This window comes from Abrus precatorius, unplaced genomic scaffold, assembly GCF_003935025.1.
Source record: "Abrus precatorius isolate BTA unplaced genomic scaffold, Abrus_2018 Scaffold11, whole genome shotgun sequence".
Classification (NCBI taxonomy): Eukaryota; Viridiplantae; Streptophyta; class Magnoliopsida; order Fabales; family Fabaceae; genus Abrus; species Abrus precatorius.
This window is the reverse complement of record NW_020874303.1, coordinates 26,467,264-26,483,675: the sequence shown is the minus strand read 5'-3', so window position 1 is coordinate 26,483,675 and position 16,412 is coordinate 26,467,264. Positions and strand designations below refer to the sequence as shown.

Below are 16,412 nucleotides of genomic sequence, written 5' to 3'. Positions count from 1 at the left end.
ATATACATGCATACACTAGTAGTTAGATATTACTTTTTAATCTTGTTCTTGTTTGATAAATAAAATTTGTCTAACAAGAATAGACTGTAAGTTTATACTAATAATATGAGTCATAATGATAAACAATTTTATTGATATATATTATTATATTATTAATATGCCCATACACTTACAATATTTATATTGATTTTAATTTTTATTAGACAAAATTGTTGAAGAAAGAGCAAATCAGACGACTATATATCGTTTTTTTACTATTGGGTTGGTTTTCTATTTTTTTTCATAGTAATTTAGTCTCCTAATTATAGATTATAACTAATTTAGAATTTTAAATACATGAAATTTCATTAATTGAATTTCACATTTAAACTGTGATTGACATTTCTTTTAATCTGACAACTAAAAGCAACTACATCGATGATACTTTATGAATTTGAAAATTAAAAATATATGAAAATACATGTTTGCCCTTTTATCTTTTTATAAGTAATGTATGTTTTAAGAAGAACTTGACATCAGATGTTCCCGACCATGTTTTTACGGAGTATTTATCTTTGTAAATCATTCAAAAGTCAGTGCTGATTGCAGAGTGCACATCACAAATTTCCATTAAATAACCATAGGAGCTTTTTCAGTACCAAAAAAATATATAGGAGTTTGTTACGTGTGGGTAAGTTATTTATAATGTTTGATAATATATGATAAGTGATTAATTCTTCAAAAAAATTAAATTAAATACTTAAATCAATCTTTCAACTATTCATAAAGCACCCAGTTGGACATTAGAATATTCTTTAAAATGTGTTTAGAATCATTTGAGATCTAATATCAAACTGTAACCATGATAATTTTTTTATTGTTTTTCTCCTTGCTGTTCTATTTTGCATTTGATTAAGGTGTATTTATAGACCAATCAACTAAAATCTTAATTTTTTTACATCTAATTTATTTTCGTTGAACGGAAATTTATTTCCTAATAAATTGAAAAAGTGTCTATTTGTAATATTTCAATACTTAACTTATGGATTTTGAATTAATTTTGTACGAATTTGGCAAAACAAAAAACATTTGACTAAAATTGAATTTGAATTATCTTGCAAGCCTCATATCAGGACAACCCTGCTGGACAGACAATCTCACACAAAAGGTCATGAGATGCAGCAAATAAGCTTTGTCATTAAAGTTTTAAGCCGTTTTGGTGAGATTTTTTTACCACTGTGTGGCAAAAAAAATTCATGAATACAATGCACATATCTATTTTGGCATGTCAAAACTCAACTTGATGGACCAGTTGATTCTAAACAGTTAAATATTGGGATACGATGTCAACAACAGCAAGGTTTATTATCTAAGGGTTGATCATTTACCCAATATAGCAATAATACTATACTGGTAGAGTTGAATGAAGATTCTAAGAAGTGAATACTCAATGTATGATCATACAGTTCTATTACCGTTAATTCTTAAGACTGATTTAAAATAATCATTATAGGTGATTTTTTGTTTCAAAAAATGTATTTATTATGTCAGAAATATAAACATACATATAAAGCTATGAATCTTTTTAATAAGCGTCTTTATGATATTAGTTTCTTTTGTTAAAAATCAAATTCGACATACATTAAAATTATAAACAAAGAGTATTAAAAACATATTTAACAATAATTTTTTTATTCATGAACTAATATTCTTAAGGTTCAAATTATCATTTGTCAAAAAAAATTTCCAATCAATCCTAAGGAACGGACATTAAGAAAAGTGAGAAAACCAATATATAAAATAACTTGGGTGGGTCTGGATTGGGTTGTTGCTTTCCTTCGTCCTTAATAAATTGATGCAGCGAAATGAGGCAACAGTCATAAAATGTTAGCTCTAGAATTTTGGGCAACTCGCCCATGCAGTGGAGGTATTGCCTTCGCTATCAATGAAGCACAATAACGCGCCATTGAATGTGATTCAAGTGGTCCTTCCCGTTAAGGTGTCTTACATGACCCGTGTAGATAAGCCACTTGCAAATAATAATGTTAATGTTGACCAAGAAAAGACTAAGGGGACAAGTTTACTTTTCTTTTTTGAGAGAATTGAAATGGCTTTCATCAACTGAGTAATGTGAGGACGATTTGAAGAAATTGGACTCGTTGTCAATGAGTGAAAAATGTCAAGATTACAATACTGCCATATGTTACGGGCAATTGGCATCATAACTATGTTTAGGAAGGAAGAGGATGGAGGGAGATTTCTTTCTATATCTTGACGTGTAAGTATAAAATTGAGGGAATTTCTCTTTCCCTTGTATAGGAGATACAATTAAAGTAAAAGGAAAGCAAGCATCACGATATTAGATTTTTAATATAGCCTGTGTTATTAATCTTGTAACACAGGATGTGTTATAAACCATCCCGGCATATTGTATAATTCATAATGCACTATGGTTAAGTTAGAGATTTGAATACGCAGCTGAGTCGCCACATGGTATGAGTTTTAATTTATGCCTTCGGAATTTCAGGATCTTGGTATTTTGTAAAACAGCTAAGCATGATGGAAAAAAAAATGCAAATGCAAACAATATTCAGCAATTATATTAGCAGATGCTTTTCAGACTTAGAACGACATACATAACATAATACAGTACTCATTTTTGCTATGTGCCTCTGCCCTCGAAAAAATCTCATGCCTGCTCATTTTTGATACAGAAAGGCCAACAAAAACAACAAATAGGCCTTCAAAACATGAATTTAAAGTGAACCTATTTTATTTCGGAAAAAATGGGCAAGATACGATCATCAAACAGTGGCTCTATGTTCTTCAAAATTGTACAATGATGAATGTAAAGACAGTATGCAGTCTAAATCCCTCTCTGGTGCCGCATGCAACCACATGTCACTACCCACTCTTGACTCCTTTAAGTTGCTTCTGGAATTTGCAGAGACCAATAAACGTGATCGAGTCTGAGACAAAGAGCACACCCCAAGAAATTTCCCATCTAATGAGCTTCTTGCCTTGACTTTCCCATGTGTTTTGCCCACAGTCTTCAACCTACCCTTCTGGCCAGTCACAGGACGGAAGGTGACTGAATCAGCAGTTTTCACATTACGGAAGTGAGCAATGCATGGTGTTGGAACCGACTCCTGTTTTGACCCACCCATGTTCCAGAATGAAAATGATTGTTGCAGCTTGGATGGAACCTGATAAACCAACAGAGAAAGGCAAGATTCATGAACTTGCCTCGCATCAATCCATACTTGAAAATAAACAAGTTTTGATTATACACATTGAAATGAAGTAAAATATTAAGATGACCATAGGACATGTATTGCTGCTCCCTGGCAGGGTGATGCAAGCACTTTGGCACATACACAATATCAACAAAATCATTTGCCTTAAAAATATATGGAATGTGAAAAAAAATAGAGTACATGATTTGTGAGCAACAGACAGGCAAGCACTGCCCTAAATTCAACTTCATCAGACAAGATAATATTTTAATAACCTTTTCATAGCCTTTACATGACCCTGAAATCGATCTGTATTTACAGACTTTATGGTTGTAATTTGGGTTATACTACAACAATACGAATCATAATTGAAAATTCTTTATCATACTTCATCTGATTCTTCATAACTGCAAAATTATGAGAAATGCTTATAAGATTAAGGTTACCAGATATTTTAATAATAGTGTAGTTTTAACACTTAGTTTCTGCAACACACAAAAAAAATATTAAGCACTTAAGCCTTCCAAGTGGATGCAAAATGAACTCATTGAAATGTGCCTCTAAATAGTATCTGAGGAGACAAGTCAACTAAGCTATGAACTAACTTGTTAATTTGTTCAACCAAAGATTAATAAAGGATCAGAAGCATAACAACTGTTTAAAAACTCTACTAAATTTAGTCAGTGATTTTGAAATGGAGATGATTATAATTTGATGTTGCAAGATGGAAAGTACAATTCTCAGATTATTCGATGGGATCTAATACAGGAGAAAGCATAAAAGTTTAATACCAGGATCAGGGTTTGGAAATATAAGACAGAGTTGTATATAAAAACCAGCATCAAATGAAAGTTTGGGCACAGAACTCACAGCAGAGATAAGGCTGCTAGAAGCAAATGCAAGTGAAGATGAAGAAAATGGTGATTTCCCAGGTTTTCCCTTCTGTTGATCTGCTCTCTGTCCCTGATCAACAGACCCAAAACTTGATTGTGCAACATTATCCTCATCTTCCTCATCCTCTTCCTCTTCCTCTTCCTCTTCCACCTCAACTTGAGCTTTCCCTTCCACTGCTGCAGGAGCTTTTTCATCTTGTTTGGTTACAGAAGGAATATCATCATCATCATCATCCTGCAAACCCATTTTCGCCTTCTTTTCCTCTTCTTTCTCTTTTCTGCGCAATAATTCTTCCAAATCCTCAATAGCCTCTTCCAGACACAATTCAGCTTCTACCAGTTCAAGTTCTTCCTCAATTACTTTCATTTCCATTTCAGTTTTTTTCTTTTGCTCTTCAGTCCATTTTTCTAGTTTATCAAACCATGGCTTGCATGCATTTTCAATTGCAAGTATAATACGCATCCATATGCCCTCCTTTTTTTCCTTAGTTACTCGTCCAAAAAATTCATCATAACCAAGGGGTAGGAATACAGCCTTTTCGGGATCCACATCCTCACCCTTTCCCAAAGGTGGCTGCCAAAATAAACGTATTCCATATTTCTCATCCTCAACATAATTGATAAGATGTCCAGTTGGTGTATGGAGGATGAGAGGATTCTCAGTGTATATAAGCTTTGAAGGATCTTCAGGATCAGGTTCTGGTTCCTTGTTAACAAGGATAAATTCAGGTGTCTCATGATTTTCCTCTGACCAAGGATTTGGATAAAGAGTCAATTAAAAACTCTTCAATTTCATTGGCAGACAGGAGAGGACTGTAAAATCATACCAACTATGTACTTGTTCACACTGAAAAATATTAACAAATACCTTTAGTCCACCAGTACTCAAGCTCAGCTGGCATGGGTAACCTAAGAGGAGCTCTATAAAAAGAGTTTAACCACATTTCTCTTTCCTGATCTACTTCATGCACATATGTTTTCCAGTAATCAGGGACCTGCAATAGAATTGCATCCATGTATCACTTCCTTGCATAAAATGACCAATGTATTAGGATAAAACTTAGCAAGTGAGCCTTACTTCATAAAACTGGTTAATGAAGCCAGGTGCCATCCACACATCCTCTTCTTCATAAAAGTAAGGATGCTGTGGATCACTGTACGGGCCTCTCTGTTCTCTAACCACTGCACAGACAAAGTGTTACCGTTAAATAATATATAACAATGAACAAAATAAAATCAAGACAGCATCAGTAATGAAAAGAGGGAAAAAAAACACTTTCATTTCAAAGCAGTGCATACATAATTTTCAACCACACAATAAAAGCAGAAAGACTACTAGTATGCCAAGAATCAACATGCATGCTTAACCATCTGTACTTGATGAGACAATCATCCAGAGGCAGAGAGGTGAATTCAATCATGTATATATTTTTGGTGTGAAGTTACAATTGGTGTATATATTATGACTCAAAAGGCACAAATTGGGGAAAAAACACTGGTGATGAGGGTTCTTAAATTATAATTGGCATCACAAAGTAAAGGGTATGCTAAATTCAATTTATTTTAGAGAGCTTTTAAAAAATAATCAATTGTTTCCTTAACAATAATCTTAACCAAACATTAGTTAAATAATGAGGAGAAGACAAAGGAGGAAGAAGGCAGAAAAACAGGAACCTTTAAACCTAAATCTATAAGACATATCCACCACTCAATGGATCTAACAACCAGAAAAAAGGCCAAACCTAAAGTTGGAGACACTCCCTCCCCCTCAAAAAAGGAAAAAAATATATCAAAATTTCCAGAAATAGTAAGTTTCAGAGGTCAAACAGCATACTTCCATCTGGCTTGTTCACAAACATGCGAGCCTTTGCAGCAGCAACTTCTGCTATACCAGCATGCATCTGAAACAGAATATCAGAAAGAATAAGATATAGCTGCAGCTCTTAAATTATTATTATTTATTTTGTGGAGATGAAAAAAATTATCGAAAGAGAGTATTTAATACTGCTGAAATCTCTTCATCACATTCTTCGTCTTCCTCCACAACTTCTCCAAAATAAAATCTACCCTGCATGCACAGAGATTATGTAACTAGGAAAGAAAATAATTCCACTACATGGTTCAAGTGTGATGAAAATACCATCACCCCTTATGTTGGGATGACTTGCAATTCCCACCCTTTGTATTTAGTTACAACAAGGTTCAACCAAATAATGCAGGTAGTATGTCTTAAACTTAAAATTACAGTTTTTTCTGGAAAAAAAAATTTGAAGTCTTGATATGCATAAGGAATGTAGGATACTCTCCAGGAAGCTAAAGCAAAGCATATGTTATTTGCACAATTGTTTTCCATCTTCAGAGACTAGCTTCCTCTCCCCATTTTAATAAAATTAGGCAAGTAAGAAAGAGATTGATTGAAGTTAAAAAGTCAAAACCATAAACTTTGTCTGATCCTTGCACCTACATAAATGATACGCTCATTAACTTCATATACACCACATCCATGCATCCGTCCATGCTTCCACTGACCAGCGTAACGATAGCGACCTTTCTCCCTGTGCATAAAAATATAAACCTTTTTCAAGACCAGTAATAATGTATAACAGATTGATATAAAATGACAATGCACAGAAGTGTGATCTAGAGTGAAGAGCTGCAAAGTCTTGCCTGCGTTAAAGATAAATTAAGTGACTCTAGTAGGGAAAAGGCAAAATAGAAATAGGAAACTAAACTTACGGCTTTGATCCAAACTGCCTAACCCATTCATCATTCTCATAAAAGGGGATTTCATAGCTCCCATTCGCAAAATGATACATATCTTCAATATCTTTCTCAAGCCATTCTCTGTCTTCTGGGGACATAAAATCCCTTGCTATTATCTTTCCTTGAGCTCGCATCTTTGCTTCAAGCCTGAGGGCAGGGATAAAAGCAGCCCAGGTTTGTTTACAAGAAAGTGAATGTACATTCAAACTGTGCAGCAATCTAAGACTTCATTCACGCATATGTGAGCATTTTCTAATAAAGTACATACTTGGAGCCAGGAGCAGGTTCTATAACAGGTATATCAACTTCAACTACACCATGACCCTCCACGTCATTCTGAAACCATTCACCTTCATACCTATGAAAGATAATACATTGCAAAACATCAATGACACAATAAAAGAGTTGCATGAGACTGAGACATCAAGAAATGCGAAGCCAATACATCTGATGAGGGAAGACAATTTAGACGCGGACAGAACACTAGTTGAACTAATTAGCTAACAGAGAGTCATAGACCACAATAGAACCCCAGAAAATATGACCAGCCAGTACACCCTCAAGGAGGAAAAATTAAAAGCCTCGCTCCATTGTTGGCTTGTGCCAATAGAAAGACAGTTTTTCAGCTAAGCGTTTGTTCTTAGTTGAATTAAAATCTATCACACTGTTTTTAAAGGACATTGCATAGTTTATCCAAGTTATATATAGAAATAGAATGCAACTACAAAACTCATACAACATAAAGGTTTTAACTTCAGCCAGTAAGATTGAATTTAAGCAGTTAAAAGTAATATGTTTTTATTGAAAAAAAAAACACATTTATTATTTTAAAAGTATAAAAAATATTTCTTTGCCCAACTAAATTTTAGCATTAGTAAGTGCTTAAACTCTGACGGAGATCAAAGTAGGATAATTAAGAGCACAACTCAAAATCCATAAATATAACGGAGCAAAGACAAACCTGACAAGAGCATCATCAGAAACATAAACTCCTTTTCCATGAGCATAGTCATCCCAAATAGTACCTTCATACCTGAAAACACGTAGCAAAACAAAGAATAAGTGATAAAAACGCGAAAAAGAAAAGGGAAGCGCGTGACACATACGTGCTACCATCTTCGAAAACGTAGCTAACCCATTTGAGAAACTCCTCGATCCTATCCAATTCCTCAATAACATCCTTGGGGCTGGCAATGTCGAAATGGTTATCAGGAATGGGAGGGTAGTGCTTGCGGAAAGGGACATAGAAGGGTGCAATAGGAGGGTTTCCTCCTTCGGCAAGCTCACCCAGCACATATTTCCAATCTTCATCGGTGGCCCAAACAGGGTCCCAACCGGTCCCACTAATTTCCAAGGGCCCATCGGCCCAACACTCTCGCAGGTCCTCCTCGGTCCATTCCTCAGGGTCTTTGGGGAAATCGTAACGGTTATCTTCCTCCCAAAGCTCTCGCACCAGTTCTTCACTACTCTCCTGCACCGTCTTGCTATCCAGCGCCTCCGAAAACTCCTTCAGGTTCGTCTCTGGATTGTTCTTCCTCGGGTCTCCCAGAACCTCGTCGGCTCCTCGGAGCCGAAAAGCACGGCGGAACGACTCATCCTCGTCTTCGTCTTCGTATGAGGAGTATGAGTCGTACGACGAGTCGGAGTCCGAGTCGGAATCGGAGGAGGAGTTTTCGGGGTCTTGCTCTTGGCTCGCATTGGCGGAGGGAGGGTCTTGTTGGTCCTTGTTGTTCGCCATTTGAGAACACTGATTGAGTGAAGAAAAACGAAATGGTAGATAGCAAATAGGATAAGGCAAGTGCGAGGGAACCCAAATTGGAGCTGCCACTGCAAACCACTCGGGGGAAATAAGGGAGGGTTTTCACCACACGACAACCTTTTGCTGTCGTTTCACTTAGATGAAAAATGTAGTTTTCTTTTTCTTTTTAATTTTTTTACATAATTGATTGTTGTGATAATTAATGGTATGGAATACGCTTCTGTATTTAGATGTGTTGGATGAAAATGTTTATATATATTATGCTTAGATTTTTAAAATAATCACTTTTTAAAATTAAAATCTTTAGTATAAATATTTATCCATACAATAATATAGGATTTTTGTTGTTTTAAAAGATTTATTGTAATAATATTTATCCATATTGATATAAAAAAGATAAAATTTACAATATCTTTTGTGATCGAAAGAGTTTGGTATATATATTGAGTAATTTTTAATTTTAATTATTAATTTTATATTGATAGATAATTGATAATTAATTTTATATTAATAAATAATTAAATATTAATTTTATATCGATAAATAATGAAATTAATTATTTAATTAAAAAATATTATTACTTTTTTATTTTTAAATGATTAAAAAATATAATTATTAATATAAAGAAGATATAAATATTCTCTCAAATTTAAGAGTTAATACAATAAATATTTATAAAAAAACTTTCAAGAAATACGATAAAATGCATTTATAGAGTTCTAACTACTAACAGTATATTTTTCTTATCTTGTTTGACTATGTTTGAATTTTTTCCCTCCTTTATCTTTATTTTTTATTACTCATTTCATAATTCTATCACTTATACTTGTACATCTCTTTATTTTATTTTCCTCATTCATCTTCCTTAATAACTTGTTTTAATAAAATTTTTGTTTATTTATTATTTTCTATCATTCGTATAAAACTTTTATTCATTTGTTTGCTTACTCAAAAAAAAATTATAAATAAATGAATATAATTATATTGTATGACAAATAAATTTATCTACTTTTTTAAATTTAGAAGTTACACAATAAACACTTATAAGAAACCTTCAATAAATATGCATTTATGGAGTTATAACTAGAGATGGAAACAGAGTATATCAGGTCAGGCTTTACTCTAAACACGCCTGACCTGTGAAATAATTATTAGACTTAAGTCTGACCTGTTACATGTTAAAGGCTTATTTTAAGCTTGATTTGACGCTTTAAACCTGTTAACAAAGCTTGATTTCAATATTAATATAAATATAAATATTTTATCATCAAATTAATTTACATTTTTTTTAATTTCTATCTATGTTATTAATAATTATTAAATAATTATAATAATATTTATATAATTTTATAAATAATTTTTAAGCATTAATTATAAATATTTTATATTAATAAAATTTATATTTATATTATCTTGATTTTTTTTTAAATTATATAAATTTTAAAGATTTTAGTTTATTTTAGAAATATATTTTATTTATTTAAAGACACCTTATATTAAATAAATAAAGTTATAGTAAATACATAAAATTGATCAAAAAAATAACATTCACACAATTTATTGAATCAATTAAAAGAAAATTATTATGTTTTAAAAAATAAATAAATTTAAACTTAATATAATATATATATATATATAGACAATAATAATAACTATTAAATTAAAAAATAATTATAAAATATTTAATTTTATTTATTTTATTAATTTGTTATTTTAAATTAACAAATAAACATAAAATTAGCTACATTATAACATTAATGTAATATAAAAAATATTATGGATACAATAAATTAAAATACATATTTGTATATTATATATAAATTGATAAATTAACTAATAATTTAATTAAAACATGTGCAAGTTACAAAAATATATATTATTATATAATTTATTTATAATTATATTATTTGTTACATAATCTAATTATATATATATATATATATATATATATATATATTAATACATATTATAATAAGTTTTTAATTTTATTTTGTTATCATTTTTTTAATAATTTTTACTTTCAAATAAAATATAATCTATATTTAAATAATTTCTATTTATTATAAATAAAAAGAATTATAACATAATATATTAATATAATAATTAAATATTAATGTTTATTTTTAAATTTTAATTCATTTAGTTTTAACTACATCCTATTTCTATTCAAAGACTTTGATGTTCTAGAGTGGGATTGATTTCTAAGTTCGCTTTTAACTGTTGGCTTTTTACTAGTTAGTCCTGCTAAAGACACCAAACAACGTATTTTTTGAAATGAGGTCTCCTGTAACGTGACATAAAGACTCTTTTTTATTAATATAAAATCTCATAAATCAAAATAAAAACTAAACTAAATGAAAAATTGATAAATGAAGCAAAATCTACTAAAGTATTATACTACAAAGAATAATTAGACGAATTCTATCAATATTAACCTCACTTTCTACTTTTGTAGAATTGTAAGAAACACAATAGGTTCTTTACTGGATTTGTTTTACAAAGAGCAAACTCCTCCAATCTTTTATTTTTATAAATAAAACATTATCAATTTCAAACGCAAATCAAGAAAAGCTGGCTATCACTTTTCTTTTTTTATAAGTACTTTAGTAAAAAAAAATTATACGAATAAAGCTAAAATACATAATAAGTTTATAAAAAATTTATATTATTATACATAATTTAATTAAAATTATATTATTTACTATATGGTCCTATTATATATATATATATATATATATATATATATATATATTGTATGTTAAATTTTTTATTTTATTTTTTTATCATTTTTATAAAATTTTAGTTTTGAATAGACTATAATTCATATTTAAATAATTTCTATTTATTATAAAGAAAAAAAAGTTAAACATAATATATTAATATAATCATTAAATAATTAATTAATAATAATAAAATTAAGAGTATAAAAAATATATTAATATAAATTTATTATTTTATTTTAAAATTTAAAATTTTATTTTGTTTAATTTTGATTGCGTCTTTAACTTGTTTAAATTTAACAAATATAATAATTTATTATTTAAAAAGTGTAATTATGTATAAATATTTTTAATTTTTAATAGAATATAACTTCTGTTTATTATAATTATAAATAAAAAGAATTATAACATAATATATTAATTTAATAATATAAAAAATATATTATTAAGTAATTTTATTATTTAAATATATTTTGACAACTCTATTTTTAAATTTTATATATATATATATATATATATATATACAGGCCGGCCTGTCAGGCTTAACAAGCTTTATAAACAACTCAGACCTAACTTGTTTAATGAAACATGTCTTAAAAAGAGTTTAAGCTTTGTTTCTTTATTAAAAAGGTCAGGATAGGCCACAACTCCTATTTCTATTTGTAGTTCTAACGGTACATTTTTTTCTTATCATATTTCACCGTGTTTGAATTTGTTTTCCTTTCTTTTCAATTTTTATTACTCAGTTCACAATTCTACCACTTGTTTTTATATATCTTTTTATTTTATTTTTCTTAGTCGTCTTCCTTGGTAACTTACTTAACAAAATGTCTGGTTATTCATTTTTTTTTCTTTTATTGATACAAAACTTTTGCTCATTTGTTTGTCAACTGTAAATAAATTTGTAAATAAATTAATATAAATATATTGTATGACTATTTTATAATTTAAAAATAAAAATATAATTATTAATAATAAATATTTTATTATATTTATCTATCTATTTATATGTAAAATTGACTGTACTTACTTATTACCTTATGTATTAAATTTTAAAATATATAAAGTCATCTTTACTTATTATTCTATGCATTAAAATTTGAAACTTATAAAGTCACTTTTATGTGCACTCACTTATTATTTTATACATTAAAATTTAAAATGTATAACTTATGAATTAAAATTCTATTTTATTTATACTTATTTATTTTTGAATTGTATTTAAAGAATTTTTATTGAAATTGATGAATTGTATTTAAATAATTAATTTAGAACCTATAAAGTCACTTATATTAACTGCATCTAATTATTACTTTATGTATTAAAATTTGAAACTTAAAACTTACCGATTGAAATTATATTTTATTCATATTTATTATCTTTCAATTGTATTTAAGAAATATTTATTAAATTTGATAAAGTGTATTTAAAAAAATTATTAAAATTTCTGGTTATATTACATACGTTGAATTAAAAAATTACACTTATAATATTATTACTTTATGTTATTAAATTAAAATTTTCATTATTTTATTAATTAATTTAATTTATATTTCAATATTTACTTCAAATACTAAAATGTAATTTGAATAAAAAATATATTTATAAATTATTAGTTTATATTATATATTATTAAATTAAATTTCTAATGAAAAGGCAAGTTTATATATTTAAATTATTTTAGTAATTAGTTTAATATAATATATAGTTGAATATATATCTCAAAAATTGAAATATTTGTAATATTATGAGTTTGTAATATATATTGTTAAATTACATTTCTAATGAAAAAGTGAGTTTATATATTTAAATAATTTTATTAATGAGTTTAATATAATATATAGTTCAATATATATTTCAAAAATTAAAATATACGTTGAATGTATAAATGAAAAAATTACTTTTATTATATTAATTTATTATTTTTTGACTTTTCATATATCTTTAGAAAGGACTTGTTCTCTACTTATATAAGTCATATTTATATAACTTTTAAAAATTTGCTCATTATTTTTTCTACTGTTATATTTTTTTTTTATATTTTGCAACCATGTCAGCAGCCAAGAATTATTTATTCAAGTAAATATATGTATTTTCAAGTTTGATAATTTTTTATTTTGTTTCATTAAATTATGTTATATATTTCAATTTATTTTTTTGAATAAGCATAAAGTCTTATTATTTTTAAACGATATAATGTATTAAATTTTATTTTTTAATTGATTAAATTGTATCAAATCTCTTATTATTTTCTTATATTCATCATAAGTAATTATTTACTTTTACATTTTTCATGGTGTTGTAGGAGAACAACAAGTTTAAATGAAGATAAATGTACTTTTTTTAACAATGTGAATTCAATAACAGATAAATGGAAAAGAAATGTACAAATTTTAATATATAGAATAATAAGTGCGTGCACATAAGAGTTACTTTATAAGTTTTAAATTTTTGAATAAGCATAAAGTCATATTATTTCTAAATGATATAATATATTAAATTTTATTTTTAATTGATTAATTTGTATCAAATCTCTTATTATTTTTTTATATTCATCACAAGTAATTATTTACTTTTATATTTTTCATAATGTTGTAGGAGAACAACAAATTCTAATGAAGATAAATATACTTTTTTTAACAATCTAAATTCAACAACAGATGAATATAGAAAATAAATGTGCGAATTTTAATGCATAGAATAATAAATAAGGGCACATAAGAGTAACTTTAGAGGTTTCGAATTAAGTAAATAGATTAACATATATAAAAATTACTTTATACATTTCAAAATTTAATGCATAGGGTAATAAGTAGGTGCAGTCAATTATATATATATATATATATATATTGCATACATATATTACATTTAAATATTATAGTCAATTCTATATATATAATTTTTTTATAAAAAGTAAACTTTTAAATTTAATATATATATTACATTATTATTAATTTTTATTTACAACATTTTTGTATAGTAATTTTATCTATATACACAAAGTTTAATATATTTCTATTTTAAATATTAACATATAGTTTTGTGTATATTGATATTCGAAGCAGACTTTTAAAATTTCATACATTAGTTAAATAAATACTTTATTTTTGTATATATTAGTCTAATAAGTTATTATTAAAAAATATGATATCATGTTTTAATAATTACATAGCAAAGTTTTATTAATATTTTAAATTATAATTATAAATAGATAGTTTATCATATGAATATAAATAAATATATAAATAAAAAATCATAAAGTTTTTTATTTAAATTGAATAACTTATATTAAAAAATTTATTATATTTAATAATTTTTTGTTATAATTATTTATTTAAAATTTTAAAATAATGAATGATTTATAATATCATGAAACAATATAAATTATATTTTTACATTTTAAAAATAGGACATTTGTATGCTAATTTATTTTATGCTAAGAAATACTAAATTATACATATTTTAAATAATAATTTATTTTGACAAATAATTTTTTTTATTATATTTATATATTTTTATATTTAAATTATATATTTTATATTTTAAAATAAATTAATTTAATAAAAAAAAAATCAAACCATATAACGCACAGACATATTTTTTAGTTAGATAAGTAATAAAGGGTTAAATTTTAAAATTTAAAAGTATGACAAATTTAATTTTGAATAATGATTAAATTAAATAATAAGTACTTAATATAAAAAAATTATTAAACATGGTAAGAAAAAGAAATTTTAAATCTTAATTAGAAAATATAAATTTAAAATTTAAATTCTATCTATTTTTTATTTTTTTAATTTTTTATTTGACTCATTTTAACTAAGTTGCAGTTTAAAAAGTAAAATAATATTTTTCATAAAAAACAAGTTAAAATCTTTAAAAAATAATAAAATAATAATTTATCAACACATTGAAATCAGAAATAATTCAAAAATTTGAAACGTATGTAGACTGTTTGTTTTATAGTTTTTTTCAAGTATGGGGAATGAAAAATTTTAAAAGTTATATTTAACTGCAACAATTATATGATATCTTACATTTCCCATAAAGCATAGATAATAAAATTATATTTTTTTTATTAAAATTGTAAATATTTAATATAATAATTTTTTTTATTAGTAGTAACAATGTTTTCTTTCTTTTTAATTTATAACAATTAAAAAATCATACAATATACTTTTCTAATTTATTTTTTATTAATTTAATAATATTCATATAATATAAAACTAATTATTATATCTTTTTAATGTATATATTATAAATTTAAAATTATTAATTTTTTTATGTGTCAATTTTTGTAATTTTTTTATAATTTTATGGAAAGAATAGAAAAATTTTAAATAGAAAGACTGGTAGATTGCATTAGTCAATAAATTTTTAAAAATCGATACAACAAGTAAAAGGCATATTCTTCGTTAATGCGTTCATCCTTATTAACAATTTTTATTAATTAATTAGTTAATGTCTCATAGATTTAGAATAAATTTTTAAAAAATACAATAATTTATTGTGTGTAAGTTAGAAAAATAGTTGTTATTAATAAACAAATAGTTGTTACTAAAATAAAAGTTTCTTTTTTTTTTTATAGAAAACGGTTATTAAAGTTTTTATTTCATTGTATAAAAGTAACATTGTTTATGTTATAATTAAAAAAATTAAAATTACCATAAAATGATATGTTAAAAATTAGAAAATATATAATATAAAATATATTTAAATAAAATAAAAGGAAAATATATATAGTCTTAATAGGTAAATAATAAATATTTAATTTGGTCAATTCTCTTAAAAAATCATAATTAATAAAATACTAAAATGTAAGTTTTAATAAATAATTTTATAATATTATGAAGATTAATAGTCTATAAAGATTAATGATTCAACGGTAATATTTAGAGTCAACAATTCTTATCTCTTATTTAAAAATTTAAGAATAACGCTATTTAAATACCCGTTTAAGTGTCTGTACCATACATGTATACCAACAGTATCTATTTCAAAAAAATTTAAATTAAGCATATGGTGGTGTTGGGTATAGACACCTAAACGGGTGTTTGAATAG

The 16,412-nt window shown here is 26.2% G+C and overlaps 1 protein-coding gene across 1 annotated transcript; it reads right to left on the bottom strand.

The window, feature by feature from the left end:
* Nucleotides 1-2,559: 2,559 nt before the first annotated feature.
* LOC113854309 (protein TIC 100) lies at nucleotides 2,560-8,682 on the bottom strand. Its single transcript, XM_027485246.1, has 11 exons — nucleotides 7,978-8,682; nucleotides 7,833-7,904; nucleotides 7,140-7,229; nucleotides 6,845-7,018; nucleotides 6,573-6,663; nucleotides 6,114-6,176; nucleotides 5,943-6,009; nucleotides 5,187-5,290; nucleotides 4,977-5,103; nucleotides 4,086-4,855; nucleotides 2,560-3,185 (listed from the first exon to the last, which is right to left on the bottom strand). Exons 1-11 carry the CDS (start codon nucleotides 8,607-8,609, stop codon nucleotides 2,784-2,786), a joined length of 2,592 nt encoding a protein of 863 aa, XP_027341047.1. The 5' UTR covers nucleotides 8,610-8,682; the 3' UTR covers nucleotides 2,560-2,783.
* Between the last annotated feature and the right edge of the window lie 7,730 nt (nucleotides 8,683-16,412).